Below are 14,904 nucleotides of genomic sequence, written 5' to 3'. Positions count from 1 at the left end.
AAAAAAAAAAAAAGATTTCCACCTGTGAGTGACATGTGAGACAGATTCAGTAGGAAGAGACTTTGGAGGAATGCATGGTCAAATGGTAACACGAGCAGTTTAGGAAAGAATTTAGGAAGAATGAAAAAGGAAGCTGCATTGCCTAATGACTTCAGGTTTCATATCATTTTACTCTGACTTCTTTAGCATTACTTAAAAAAAAAAAAAACAAAAAAAAACAAAAAAACCCAAGCCCGCCATTTCCCATGGTTAGAGGTACCAATGCATACATCTTTCAGCAGCAGCAGGTTAAATCACATTACTTAGTACAAGAGTCCATCCCCATTTACAGGGCATCTGATGAACACTTAGCAGAGGCAACTGCACTGTAATGCCATTTGGCTTTGAAGACATCCAAGTCAGTGGCTGTCCGTGGCCCAGCAGTTCTACCTGCAATTGGAAACAGGGACAACAATGTACAAATGTTCCCAAATACAGCACTGTGATGTCCACTTGCTAAGAAGTTAAAGTTCCCAAAAAAAAGTACTTTAAAAAAGAGCTCCATTTTACCGTTAGCACTCACACACTATTTTACATCTTACTCCCGTTGTTCCCACATTACCCGCAAGACATGAGCAAATGTGCACAGATTGGGAGAGGAAACAGAGTGCCAGAGTAGGAGAGATCCTTGAATCGAGGATGGAGTTGGGAAAAGAACTGGGAGCAATTTGCCCAGTCAGGCCTGCCAGTTCTTACATACAGAAGAGCGACGTCCTTTTCCCAGGGAGCCATGACTGTCATGATGCCCACTGGTCAGTAGTGTATGAATTGAACCAATGATAGCTATGATTGGTTTGTAGTCTTGGTCTTGCTCATACTGAGTTCACATGAGTAATTCTGGACATACTCTAGGGTTATTTGAACCATAATACTTTATCACATGGAAAAACATAAAACAAAGCCCTGAATTGTAATTGTATTCATTAATGACAAGCAAGTCATAGATTTGAAAAAACAAAAACACGGCCATATCCAAGTTTGGAGGCTGTGCTTTAATACTGGATTTGAAACCCATCTTTCAGCCTGGTCAACCTCCCCGTGTTAGAACTAAAATGTGAAAGGGAAACAAAGGGAGAATAACAAGATATTTCACTCCAAAGACATTATCAACTTCTAGAAAAGGGCCCAAGATACATCGCAGGGCACTCCATTGGGTCTGATGACAGCCTTAAATAATCACAGAAGAATGGTAACATCTTTTGTTGATTCGACATGTTCTTGGTGTGGTGTTGGGGGAATGTGATGGCTTGTACATGCTTGGCTCAGGGAGTGGCACTATTTGGAGGTTTGGCCTTGTTGGAGTGGGTGTGTCACTATGAGTGTGCTTGTCCTGGCTGCCTGGAATCCAGTCTTCTGCTAGTAGACTTCAGATGAAGATGTAGAATTCTCAGCTCTGCTTGCACCATGGCTGCCTGCATGCTGCCATGCTGCTGCATTGATGATAATGGACTGAGCCTCTGAACGTGTAAGCCAGCCCCAATTCAATGCTGTTCTTATAAGAGTTGCCTTGGTTATGGTGTCTGTTCACAGCAGAAAAACCCTAACTAAGACAGGGAGGCAATTAATGCTCTTTTGAAAAACTCATTTTACATCATTATGCATAGAGGTACTATAGCTTCCAAGTTCAGTTTTCTTAGAATTTGAAAACATTGTGACTAAGCAGCTGCTGGCCTTGCCTTGTCTAAGCTCATTTTAAAGTAACCTTCGGTACATGAGGTTCGTGTGAAAGTCTCCCCTAGAAGTTAAAATAAGTTATGCTCTCCCCAGCATGCTGACTCATCAATTTAAAGGAGCAGTCAAGATAAAATTCATTCTTACCTTGGTTTCCCCCAGACTACCTATGGGTTGTCCAAGGAACAGCTTTCCAGAGATGGGCCATTTAAGAAAAATAGCATAGACTAATTTCTTCTCAGGTTTAGATGTGTACCTGGTTAGAAAAAATAAACAAACAATAACCCAGCCTAGTAACAAGTTACATCCTATGGTAGGTCCATATTTATGGATCATGTCTGGAATTATTTTACAGATATTGACAATGTCACCACTAGTAAAATAAAAAGACCTACATCCCTCCCTACTCCCCCCTCCACCATGGTATGAAAACTGCCTCCCCTTTCCAGCCCTCCACTGTTAAAAAGAAGTTTTTTGCTGTCTTGTGCCAGAGCCTTAATCTGTAGCTCAGACGAGCCTTGAACTCAGGACGGTCCCCGTGCCTTCACCCCTCAATACTGGCATTACTGGAATGCTGCCATCCCTGCCTAAAAGGATATTAGCTTCACGAATTAATATCTCTATTCACATTGCTCCCATGGAGCTGAGAACAGTGTGGAAATAAGCTAACGGGAGCTGCATAGCTTTCTGCTTGCAGACATACAGTGTGCTCACTATCAGAGATGCAACAGAAAGCCAAACACCATTCTTGCTTTTATGTGGCTCAGGCTAGAACGGAAAAGGCACACAACTACACAAAGTGTAAGTTTTGAATCACAATATGAAAGAAAAGAAAACATAAAATTGCAATAAATGGATATACTTTTTTAAAAGATTGGGGCATCAGACAGCTTCTTTACCAAGACAACCATGTTTAACCTGAGTGTCACAGCACAAAGGAGAACAGTGGAAACCATAAGGGGACGCGGGGACAACCATTGCTCACCCAATTTCTCAGCAATACTTATAGAAATCTATGAACAATCCTCAGTGTTGTAAGGCTAGAGATACAGCCTCGAACAGCCCCTGACCTCACATGTCCACATCCCAGTGGAATAAACACTGAGCAAATGAATGTATGTGAAGTCCTAAGCATGGGAGCGCATAGCTCTAATCCCAGCACTCAGACAGATCTCTGAGAGTTCCAGGGTAGCCAGGACTCCACAGAGAAAACAAAAACATGCAGAAAAATGAGGCCTGCTATGGTTAGAAAGGATAGGCCTCGGGTGGAACAATGAGCAGAAGTTAGGGACAATCTCTCTGAGAAGGCAGCCATGAAACTCACAAAACAGGATACTCTGTGAGCATGCAGGAAGGAAAGCCTTCCAGGCTGAGAAACGACCACAGAGCACTAGTGTGCTTGGCCTGCTGGCACAGCAGCATGAGAGTTGGGGAGCAGGGAGAGGGAGAGCCAAGGAGATCAGAACAAGCAAGGACCAGATTTCCTAAGGCCAAGGAGACCTCTGCAAGGCCTCACTTCACCCTTGAGACTGGACGTCTTGGAAGAATTTGTGTACAGGAGTGCTCTACGCCAGGCATGACGTCAGCCTGGGTTATGTCATGACATGCTGACAACACAAATAAATCAGTGGTTTTCTTGATTGCTCTCCTGAGATTATATTAAAAGGACAGGGCTTAGGGGCTGGGATTGGGCTTAGTCGGTAAAGGGCTTGCCTCACAAGTATGAGGGCCTGCGTTTCAAAATCTGAACATAGTGGTACACCTCTAATCTCAGCCATGCAACATGAATCCCTGGAAACTCATGGGCCAGCTAGCCTGACCTATGAGGCGAAGCTCTAGGCTTCATTACAATAAGAGAAGCTGACTAAGCAAAAGGTGGAAGGTGTCTGAAGACGGACCCCAAGGTTGCCCCTCTGATGAACTCATGCATGCTGGGCATACATGTATATTGTACCAGCAAGAATGTTCAGATTTCCCAAGTCCCATCTCCAGTGGAGTAATAATAGAACACAAAAGACGGGCCCCAAATAGGATTAGTCAGAAGGTACTAAAATAATCCAGGGGTGAGACAACGGCGGGCCACCACAGAGAAGGTGAGGCAGCCAAAGTCTATATTTCAGAAATCAAAACAGTAGATCTGTTGTTTGAATGGTTTGAGTGAAAATAGCCCTCACAAGCTCAAAGGGCACTATTAGGAGGTGTGGCCTTGTTGGAGTAGGTGTGGCCTGTTGGAAGAACTAAGACAGAGATTGGGACCGGGAACTGGGGTTTTGTTACAATAGGCTGGACCATGCTTTTCTTTGGAGGAAGGTGGACTTTGGAACTTTGGATTAGAAAAGCAGTGGTTTCCAGAGTTCACGGCCAACATGGTTTACAGAGTGAGTTCTAAGACAGCCAAGCTTAGGCAGTGAAGGAAACCATCCGAAACAGAAAGCTGGTAAAGATGTAATTGAACAAAAGGGGCCATGGTCCACCTTAGCCAGCAGCAGAACTTGGCGGTTTTGGCCAGGGGGTTCTGGCTTTAGAGTCAAGGATGCCAAACGGAGGTTATGGAGTCTCCCTCTGTCATTAAGAAAAGTTGCTGAGGCCAGGCATGTGGGAAGGGTGTCCCTGTGTGGGTGCCCAGAGAAGCCATCATGTGAAGCTGTGAGACCCCATGATGTTGGAAATGCCAGAGTTGTGAGAGACCTGTGGAGAACAGCTGCTAACTCAGGACAGAAGCAGCCAAGAGAGAGAACTGTGTTGCTGTGAACAAAGCTGAAAGGAATCGGGGATTGAAAGAGTGCCTGGGCATCAGACGTGGACGTGCAGATTGGAGTTTGCCCTGCTGGCTTTAGGTCTTGCTTTGGACCAGGATTTTCTCTCTATGACCCCTTCCCTTCCATCTGGAATGGTAATGTGAATCTTTTGTTACAAGTATGTGATCTGCTTCTCTTTCTTTCTTTCTTCTTCTTTTTTTTTTAACTTCTAGGGGATTACAGTTAGATTGCCATGAGTCTTAGAAGAGACTTGGGACTTTGAAACAGAGTTGAGACTGAGGTAGAGTATGTATGGGGACTTCTGAAGTTGGTATAATTGCAATTTTGTATTCTTACATAGCAACAAGCCAATGATGGCCAGGGAGTGGAATGTGGTGGCACTATTAGGAGGTGTGGCCTTGTTGAAGAAAGTGTGTCACTGGGGGTGGGCTTTGAGGTTTCAAATGCTCACGCCAGGCCCAGGGTCTCTTTCTTCCTGCTGCCTGCCAAGCCTGATGTAGAACTCTCAGTACCTCTCCAGCACCAGGTCTGACTGCATACTACCATGCTTCCCGCCTAGATGATAATGGCAGCCCCAGTTAAATGTTTTCCTTTCTAAGAATTGCCATGGTCATGGTGTCTCTTCACAGCAATAGAAACCCTAACTAAGACAGCTTTGGATGATATAGAAGAAAGGCAGGTTAAGATCACTCAGGTGGAGAACTAAGTTGGACACTTCAAGACGAGAGACTGGAAAGATCAGGTACAGACTAACGAGGAATAGCCTAAGAGTCTGATCACCTGAGGCCAACATTGCTCGGTGGGTTCGGAAAACAAGAAACCTGGCACCGACTCCCTCCCGGGGCTGCAAGGGAAAAGCCACTGTGGGTCTTGACAAAGGCAGTGTGCAGAGGGGTGGGCTGGAAACCTGAACCAAGTTCAAGAGATAAAGAACGCTTCAGCGAGAAACCACAACTACAAACTGTTCTACGAGATACTGTATTATGAATAAAGGGAGAGAGTGGAAAGGTGGGTGGAGGCAAGGACAAACTTTTAAAGATAAAATAAATCACACGCCTCTCTGCGGGCGGGAAAGGAACCGAGAAAGAAGGAGACTGGACATGAGGCATGGCTACAGAGAGCTGTGCTTCCTCCTTGCCTGGAGGACTTGGGATGCGAAAGAGAAAACAAGGGCTGGGCTTAAAGCCAACTATGAGCTAACTGGACATTGGACGTGTGTGACTGCAGGTGTCGTCACACTCAGCAGTGCCTTGGAAAGATGCATCTGGATTTAACCGGTGGGAATCTTCTGCAAGTGAGTGAGTGTAAGAAGAGGAAGGCACAGTAGGGACAGATCACTACACCCCATAATGGAGTCCCATACTCTCCCCCGCCCCCCCCTCCTTACTCCCGTCTCTGATTTTGACTACTCTAGGTACCTCATCAATAGTATTTGTCTCTTTGTGACTGGGTCATTTCACCTCACACGAATTCCTGAGAATTTCCTCTGTGTGGTAGCACTTTCTTCCTGTTGAGGCTTGATCTGTTGCTATGTACTGTAACGCTAAATATTGGCCCCCAAGATCTTCTTGTCTCAGGGACGAGGGGATCCTTGTCTTACAGCCTGTAGTTGGGCAGAAGGGAGGTAGTTGGGGTTTTGGTTCCCTGGGGCCGGGGGTCTGAGAAGAGAGCACATGAAGGGCAGAGAAGAAGAAAATGAGAGAGGTCACGGGGTAAGATATTGTAAGAACTGGCCACAGAGGCTGGTGGTCAGCTGGAGTGAGAGGCCCAGATGGAACATAGCAAGTTATATCTCAGGGTTATTGAAAGAGAAGTAGACAAAATAGTTTAGAGGGTTGATATCTGCCCATCTCTAAGGCTTTAAAGGCTTGTTATAAAGATAAAGGTTTTGTGTCCTTTATCTGGGAACTAAATGGTCAAATGTGGAGTAGAAACCCCCAATTAGTTTTAACTACAATACCTTCCTTTTCAGAGCTGAATAATATACATAGTGTATACATACATACACAGCCCTTTAGCTTAGCTATCTATAAGTGGACTCCATTGCTCTCACATTTTAAGTGTCTGGCGATATAGTTCTTCTGGTATCATTCTTTTGCATATATCCTCGGAGGTGGAATTGCGGGATGGCAGAGTAATTCTGTTTTAATGTTTTGAGGGACTGACACACTGTCCATCACAGCTGCTGGGATTTCATATTCTCACCACACTGGCGTGTACAGGACTTCCAATCTCTCCAAGGTCATCAGCTACCCTTTTTAAAAGAGTAGTTAATTCTAAGAGACATGAGATGATTTCTGGCTGTGGTTTTTATTTGCATTTCAGCTGCAGTTCCTTAAGGTGACATTAAGTATCATTTCTGGTGTTTCTCCACCATCCTTCGAATCTTTCCATCCCAGCTTGTGACTCGGCAGGAGCACACAGTACTTTTATCTTACAATTTTCTCAGAATCCTCTATTGGCTAAATTATTTACCGCTTACTTTGCCCTTAGAGACCTCTTGCTTGCCAATTTGGTGGAATATGATATTGCCAAAACTAGGACATTTACTAGTGTCGAAACACTAGTCTGTTCTACGTTGACTACTTGGTAGTCTTCAGTTCTCTGAATGCCCTTCAATTTTGTAACAGGTAATTTAGGTAGATAGTTCCCATGGCTAGGGGATATCTAGGCATTGTTTAAGCAGAATTTGATAAACATTATGTTCAATAACATGCTAATTCTTATTTCTTCTCTTTGAATTTGAGTCAATTTGGAGCATGTGCAGTCACACAGCAATAATACAGTCCCTCTTTTTATCCTGTTCTCTCTCTCTCTCTAGCTCGGGTACTCAGTGCTTTCCTCTATCAAACAGTGCTTGCTAACCAGAAAAACTTACCACACATCAGGAGTGACCGTGTCATTCTGAGACCTCCAAGTGTATGTTTCATAAATAGCTTCCCCGTTGACTTTCAGCCAGGTTCCCATTTGCCTTAAGCGCTCCTCAAAAATGACAGGGATCATGCCGTCTACTGTGGGACCAATATTCATCAAAAGATTTCCTCCACACGCGACTGTTTCCACAAGTTGCTAAAAAAGTAAAATAAAATAAAATAAAAGTAAATACCATTTGAAATAGAGAGAAATTAATAATAAATATAGAGAAAGATTAAGAATAAATGGTTTTGAAATAGAAAAAATGTAATCAATGTATAAATATAATATACATAATATATAATACATAAAATATTACACATATATAATATATAATTTATGTGTGTGTACATGCATATATAGAGACATATATACATAAAATTTCATTAGAAATTTTACAAAAACCCTACAGAGGATAATGCCCAAGTCTGTGTCACTACATAATCCCAATTGCAAGTGAAAAAAAAATCCTGTAACCCCCTTATTATAAGAATATTCCTGAATAACAGTCCCAAAACATATTTTACTGTACCTTCACCAACTCTTCAATTGTAAGATAATCACCAATTTCAGCTTCCCGCCTGTAGCCCCAGGAGAACTTATCTATTGTCATGCAGTTTTCCCATTTGTGTGGTAAGAGATATCCGGGATTGTAACGGTCACTGCAAGTATAGTAGCCACCATGTTTGCAGATAGAACCGGCTCCCCAGCGGTCATTGGTGACTACTGTGTCCCGAACTGGGCTGAAATGAAAAGGACCGTTTCCCTTTAAGAGAAAGCATTCTTGAGACAAAGGGCAATCTCACCATAAACAGATCCACCCACTCCTGACAAAGGTAAAAAAGCAGAAAGCCTCTGTTTCTAAAGCCAAATGGAGTCTCAGCTTACATTCCAGCTTCTAGGCCTGGAGCAAATTCCTCAACCTCTCTCTCTGAAAAGTGAATTCCTTCACTATTGTTTTAGTGAGGATAGCCTGTATAAAACCCAGAGTCTAGAGGTGACAGCCCTGCGTGGGTGAGAGTTCAGCTACCTACCGGAAGTTTCCATTATCATACAGCGAATGGTACCCTAAGTTGAATTTATACTCAAAACAAGTCCCATTCCATCGCCCCATCCCCACCTCTCACTGTCAAGGACTAGTCTTATAGTTACTCGACCTATGACTGGTGCCTCCTACTGGAAAAATCTCTGAAAAAAAAAAATGAGTGTTGACATCATGTAAAATACAATTTCTTAAGTAGAGGGAATGGGACTCCACGTACAGGGGTAGTTTTGACTCACAAATTAAAGAAGATGGCCCCGGTCATGTCACCATCCGGGTTTGTTAAATTGATTACAAAATCAGTTAGGCAGTATTTGACATATTTCTGATCATTTTTACTAAATACTGACCAAGCTAATAAGCACGGCTTATAACGATTTGGTCCTTCCACAGTGCAACTGAGCATCAAACCACAGGGATGTAAATGCTCACATACACAGCAGGAGGGTTTAAGACTAGTCCAGGGATATAAAATGGTACAGACCTTTCATTGTACAGCCAAGCTAAGAAGCCAGTGCTGTTCCAGTAGTGATCTGGCGCGTCCCCATCTCCGTCTGACCACAGGACTTCAGGCCGGTACCTGTTCACCAAGTCATAGAGCTCAGGCAACGTCTTAGAAATGGGAAATCGCTGCTTTTGGAACAAGGTGGAATTATCCTCCAGAAAGAGTGGATGGAACCATTCAAAAAGAGAGTAGTACAGGCCGAAGTGCAAGTCGCTCCTGTTCCTCACAGCCACCTCAAGCTCCTTGACAATGTCCCTCTTCGGCCCCTCGTCGACTGCGTTCCAATTCCAAGAACGGTCTGAGCCCCACAGAGTAAAGCCTGGGAAAGGACAGCAGACAGCCTTCAGAAATGTTGCCTTGACGCTGATGAACTTCAATGCAAGAGAACACCAACACAATTCAAAGCGAACCCACAATTTACTGCCTCCCCAAACAACTGTTTCTTGGCCCGTTTTGTACTCTGTCTTTGTCTGGACAAACAAATGGGAATATAAGTAATGTGAGATTGAGGGTTTTCAAATGATGATGATTCTGAGAGCTGTACACTCCATCTCTGGTTACAGAAGCTGAGGTTCTAGGGAAATAGCCTAGGGTCACGGTGTCTGCCACGCCCAGTGTCACGGTGTCTGCCACGCGTGTTTCTGGCTACACCCACCAGCCGATTTTTAGCTTAGCAATCTAAAGCACAATATACAAGCAACAAGAGTGGTCGGCAAGAGGAGGACACCTTCCACATCCATCACACTGAGCAGTGATCTCCACTTTTTAGAACAAAGACCTACGATGTATCGTTTGTGGGATTCACATGTGTCTTCTGAACCAGTGGGTAAGGTCTATCACTTGGATGGGTTTCATTACAACGTGATTCTCAGAACACTCACAAGAAGTCAATTTCTCATCTCCCTCATTATGGTGATTTCAATACTCTCGGCACTATAAGAGAGTGGCTTTGTTGGGATAGACGTAGCCTTGATGGAGGAAGTGAATCCCTGTGGGGATGGGCTTTGAGGTCTCCTACGCTGGAGCAGCACACAGAGTGGAATCAGAGCCTCCTCTTGGCTGCATGCAGAAGACAGTTGACTTCTGGCTGCCTTCAGATCGAGAGGTAGAACTCTCCACTCCTCTAGCACCATGTCTGCCTGCATGCTGCCATGTTTTCTGCCGTGATGAGAATGGACTGAACCTCTGACACTGTAGGCCAGCCCTGATTAAATGTTTTCCTTTATAAGAATTGTCTTGGCCACGGTGTCTCTTTGCAGCAGGGAAATCCTGACTAAGACACCCATCTTACCCTAAAGCAGTAAACATGGATTTTACTCTTTAAAGTCCCCCAATATTGACAACTGAAAGGGTGAGGCAAGTGACACACGGCATTACACAAGCACTTTGAAATAATTCATATTTCAACAGGAATTGGCTCTTAGGCTGCTCATCATTTTGTATAATATGTTAGAGGAGATATATAACTAAGAGGCTAAAGAACTAGTATAAAATCCGCAGAAGTTTCAGCTCATGCCTTGGGCCACTAAGAACCCTGTCACTGCTTCATTCCTCTTAAAGCATGTTGAAGGACAGATGTTTGCCGGACGCCAGAGCGGCTCACTTAACTCTCATGTTAGGACGACCCGCTCTTTAAATTCACTGTGAAAAGTTCCTCAAATGCTTCACACTTTCTCTAAGAATGCCCGTGGGAAGCTGGAAGGCAGTGTGAATATTTAAGATCTGTCTCTGCCTCCGAATTGTTCAGCCCAATAGGGCAGTACGGTAACTACTTGTCTCTTCATCTCAGTACATCACCCACAGCGAGCACACAGTGATTCTCCCTCCACCCCCAACATCCCCTCGCTGCAGCCAGCAGTGCATTTCCTTAATGCAGTGTAAACGTTTGTCAGCACACAGGTCCTTGAACGTACCCTCTTCATCCTCTGTCCTCAGAGTCTGAAGCAACAATTCTCAACCTGTGGGCCAAGATCCTTTCACAGGTGCTGCTGATCAGGTAACCGGAATGCCGGATATTTACATTTCGACTCATAAGAGTAGCAAAATTACAGTTACAGAGTAACAATGAAAATAATTCTATGGTTGAAGGTCTACACAACACAAGGAAGTGTATTAGAGGGTCGGAGCGTTAGGAAGGGTGAAACCACTGGTCTAAAGGTATTTGGGCTTCCTTTTTTTGTGAACTCACTTTGGGTCAGAGAGGTTGGGAAAGCTCCTAGACATCAGGGATCCAACACATTCCATCGGGGGAAACATTTAGAAGAGGAAATTGTGCAGCTATTGGACGGTGGCCAATGGGGAAAATATTTAAGGCCATTGCAGATTTTTGGTTTGAGTTCATCTCTCCTGCCTCCTTCCCACCCCTACAGAATATAAGGCAACTTTTCAAGATAAAGAAGATTATGCAAAGACAACTACCTACTACATTAACATTAATCTGAGATAACATTAGCCAGGGCTTTCATGGTCTTATGGACACTGGGTAGTTATAGCAGGCCATCCTCTTGATGCAGGATTTTTGTGCTACCTTAAATTCTTTTGATGTTCTAGGCACTGTTATAAATCTCTAACTCTTTTCCCTTGGGGCCTCTGTCTTCTTTCATCAGTAGCAATTTACCCACTACTTGCCTATCTAAAAGCACAGTCAACTGTGTGAGTCAAGACTAAGGCAACATAAGCATAAATGCCATGGTGATTATGAAGAAAGCATTAAAGAACAGAAAAGGAGCCTGGCAGTGGTGACACACACCTTTAATCCCAGCACTCCGGAGGCAGAAGAAGGTGAACCTCTGACTTCAAGGCTAGCCTGGACTACAGAGTGAATTCCAGGACAGCCAGGGCTACACAGAGAAACCCTGTCTCAAAACAACAACGCACACAGAGAAAGAAAGAACAAAAGAAAGAGAGAGAGAAAAAGGAATAAAGAAAGAACAGATGGACAGAAAGGGAAGTGCAACTATACTATACTCTATAATATATATATATATATATATATATATATATATATATCACTTACTATACTCATTTCTTTCAACCAGCTTTAAATAAATCTAGTTATTTGTTTAAATGATGTCTAAGTTAGGATTTCATTGCTGTGAAGAGACACCATGACCAAGACAAGTCTTAAAACATTTCATTGGTGCTGGCTAACAGTTTCAGAGGTTCAGTCCATTATCATCATGACAGGCAGCATGGTAGCCTTCAGGCAGACAGGATGCTGCAGGAGTCCAGAGTTCTATACCTTCATCCAAAGGCAGCCAGGAAAGGACTCCTCTGCACTGGGCATATGACCTCAAAGCCCACCCTGACAGGAATACACTTCCTCCAAAAAGGCCACATCGCCTAATAGTGCCGCTTCTCATGGGCTAAGCGTATACAAACCACCATAAGTTGTTAAATGTGTACATAAAAGTTGTGTCCATCTTTCCTCTCATTTTGTGGTACTAGCTGTCTGCATTCATAATGCTTCCCAACTTAAGTGGAACATGTGGTCCTTAAAGTGGAAACGACTGTCAATGTCCACCTATGGCTATTCTGAGAAGCCTGGTTTCACAGGATGACCTTGCTTTAATGTCTCCACCCAAAAGAATAACCTTGCCATTGTCAGCATATATCAAATGTGCCCTACTTACCTTCATGATGTTTGGATGTTAAGACCACATATTTGGCACCAGAGGCCTGGAGAATATCTGCCCACTGGCTTGCATTAAAAAACTTGGCTGTAAATAGCACTCCAAAATCTTCATACTTAAAACCAGGGGGATAATTATTGTTCATAAATTCCACAAACTTGGGTCTCTTCTCCTTTTGCCAGTACCACCTGGGGCAGAAAAAGAAAGAGCACATGACCACACAAACACAAATGCTTGAAGTAATTTCTGGGTTTATCCAGTACTCGCCCCGCCCCCAGCCCAGTATGCCGATAATGGACAGATTCTCTTCCCTTCTCTCTACCAGTGTGGCTTTGCATTAAGGACAGCTTATGCAAACTGAAACTCTGGCCATATTCTCTGTCTTTTCCTTTGTGAAGTCCTTACCCAGCCACTGATTCTCCTAATTCCTCACTTTAAGTCATGACAACGTCTTTGCCTTCACACATTAACTCACTGTGGAACTTAAGGAGCTAAGATTTCAAGACAGGACAACATTCCCTAAAACATAACCCACATCAGTCCTATTGAGTAACAGAAAACATTTTGGGTAGATGGGGGGAACATTTCCATGGTTGAGCGAATTCCACAGCGCACTGCCTCTGCCCGCCTAAGATTAGATTCAAAGGCCTCACAGGCAGCAAGCAGCTTGTCCTTTGTCAGACCCAAAGTCACATGCATACTTCAGAAGCATCAATCACCGCAACTCATGCTGGCTGGTGGATCAGACAGATTCTGGGATCTTCCAATGAAGAGACAAGCTGTCTTTCAGGTTAGGAATAGCTAAAGACTGAACAAGCTTATGTTGCCTGTCTGCCATCATGTGACTATAAGGTAATGTGGGGTGATACACCTCTATTATTGTCCCTTTGCTTTGCTTGGGGTTTTTCATGCTTTAGTATGCAAGGGTCTTAACTTCATAGATCAACCAAGAAGCATGTATTTTAAAATGTCTTAGTTTATTTTTAAACTTAGTTTATTTTACATGTGTGTCTGTGTGTAGGTGTGTGCATGTGAGGGAGGAGTTTAGGAGCATGAACTTCCCCTGCAGCCAGAATTACAGATGGTTGTGAGCCTCCCAGTGTGGGTGTCAGGAGTCACACTAATGTCAGGTTTTACTGCTGTGAACAGACACCATGACCAAGGCAATTCTAAGGGCAACTTTTAATTGGGGCTGGCTTACAGGTTCATCAAGGTAGAAAGCATGGCAGCATCCAGGCAGGTATGTGGCAGGAATAGCTGAGAGTTCTACATCTTCATCTGAAGGCTGCTAGCAGAATACTGGCTTCCAGGCAGCCAGGACAAGCACACTCATAGTGACACACCCACTCTAACAGGGCCACACCTTCTAACAGTGCAACTCCCTGGGCCAAACACATACAGACCACAAGCAGTATGGACCCTTAACCAATGAGAAATTTCACCTGCCCCTTTGAGAATTTTTCAAATTCTGGAACTGGTACTCTCTTAATCACACAAGCATTGCCATTGGTTACACCGTATAGGGAGGCCCACCTGCAGTGTGTCTAAAGAACTCCAAGGAGCACATATATTCTGTGGTGATGTGGAGGACACACTTAGTCAAGAAACTCTGTATTCAACATCTGGAAGTGCAAACCAATCCTTGACCACAACAGTGACAATCAGGGAGCACTCCTGCCAAGTGGGCTGGCTACTGCTGACTGCCACTGCATGGGGTGACCCAAAGCCCAGTGGGGGTTGGGGGGAAGGTATGCACTTACCAGAACCATTCACTACCAAAGCTGGGCACGGAGAACACTCCCCAGTGGATGAAGATGCCGAACTTGGCCTGGTCAAACCAGGCTGGCAGCGGGCGGCTGTCCAGAGACTCCCACGTGGGGTCGTAGCTAAGGGCTCTCGTGGCCCCGCACGACCCCAGGAGCAGCGGCAGCAGCACGGGCAGAAGCATCGGGAGCCTCATGCGCATGCGCGCCAGTTTGGGGTCCTCACGGAACCGCAAGTCACCAGGGAAGGCGGAGACGTTCTCTGTCGGCCACAGAGGTTGCCTAGCGCTGGCCTTCCGTCTTCTGCGAAGTGTGCTCTGCTCTTGTCACCTGACCCAGGCCGGCTTGGTCAGATGACCGCTGCAGTCTGGAGTTAGGAGTGGCTGGGAGCTCTAATGTGCTTTAATTGCTTAAGAACCCCAAGAAGGTTGCATTACTCAGGTGCACAACCAAGGAAGTCAGTTTCTGTCCTGCTTTGGCATTTTTAACAGCCCTTGGTTCTGTTTCCCTGTCAGATCTGATCTACTTAGCCAAGACGCCCCATTTGTCTGCTGTGAGACAAAACCTAAGGGTGATCTTT

The 14,904-nt window shown here is 44.4% G+C and overlaps 1 protein-coding gene across 2 annotated transcripts; it reads right to left on the bottom strand.

Moving 5' to 3' along the window:
* Positions 1 to 30: 30 nt before the first annotated feature.
* Fuca2 (alpha-L-fucosidase 2) lies at positions 31 to 14,626 on the bottom strand. 2 transcript variants are annotated; one of them, XM_031380441.1, is made up of 7 exons: positions 14,322 to 14,626; positions 12,562 to 12,749; positions 8,909 to 9,248; positions 7,915 to 8,125; positions 7,348 to 7,538; positions 1,858 to 1,966; positions 31 to 429 (listed from the first exon to the last, which is right to left on the bottom strand). In XM_031380441.1, exons 1-7 carry the CDS (start codon positions 14,525 to 14,527, stop codon positions 289 to 291), a joined length of 1,386 nt encoding a protein of 461 aa, XP_031236301.1. In that variant the 5' UTR covers positions 14,528 to 14,626; the 3' UTR covers positions 31 to 288. The 2 variants fall into 2 exon arrangements, with proteins under 2 accessions (XP_031236301.1, XP_031236303.1); XM_031380443.1 differs by lacking the exons at positions 31 to 429; positions 1,858 to 1,966 and adding an exon at positions 5,886 to 6,127.
* Between the last annotated feature and the right edge of the window lie 278 nt (positions 14,627 to 14,904).

Source organism: Mastomys coucha, unplaced genomic scaffold (assembly GCF_008632895.1).
Source record: "Mastomys coucha isolate ucsf_1 unplaced genomic scaffold, UCSF_Mcou_1 pScaffold2, whole genome shotgun sequence".
Classification (NCBI taxonomy): Eukaryota; Metazoa; Chordata; class Mammalia; order Rodentia; family Muridae; genus Mastomys; species Mastomys coucha.
The sequence above is the reverse complement of the archived record's forward strand: the minus strand, read 5'-3'. Positions and strand labels throughout refer to the sequence as shown.

What these genes read in the sequence shown, in the direction of transcription:
- Fuca2 (XM_031380441.1), bottom strand. Translation starts at nt 14,527, where the DNA reads ATGCGCATGAGGCTCCCGATGCTTCTGCCCGTGCTGCTGCCGCTGCTC. An exon ending in AACATCCAAACATCATGAAG is followed by an intron (nt 9,249 to 12,561) that starts GTAAGTAGGGCA and finishes GTCCTTTCCCAG; the next exon opens with GCTTTACTCTGTGGGGCTCA. An exon ending in ACGGTCACTCCTGATGTGTG is followed by an intron (nt 1,967 to 7,347) that starts GTAAGTTTTTCT and finishes TTTTCTAACCAG; the next exon opens with GTACACATCTAAACCTGAGA.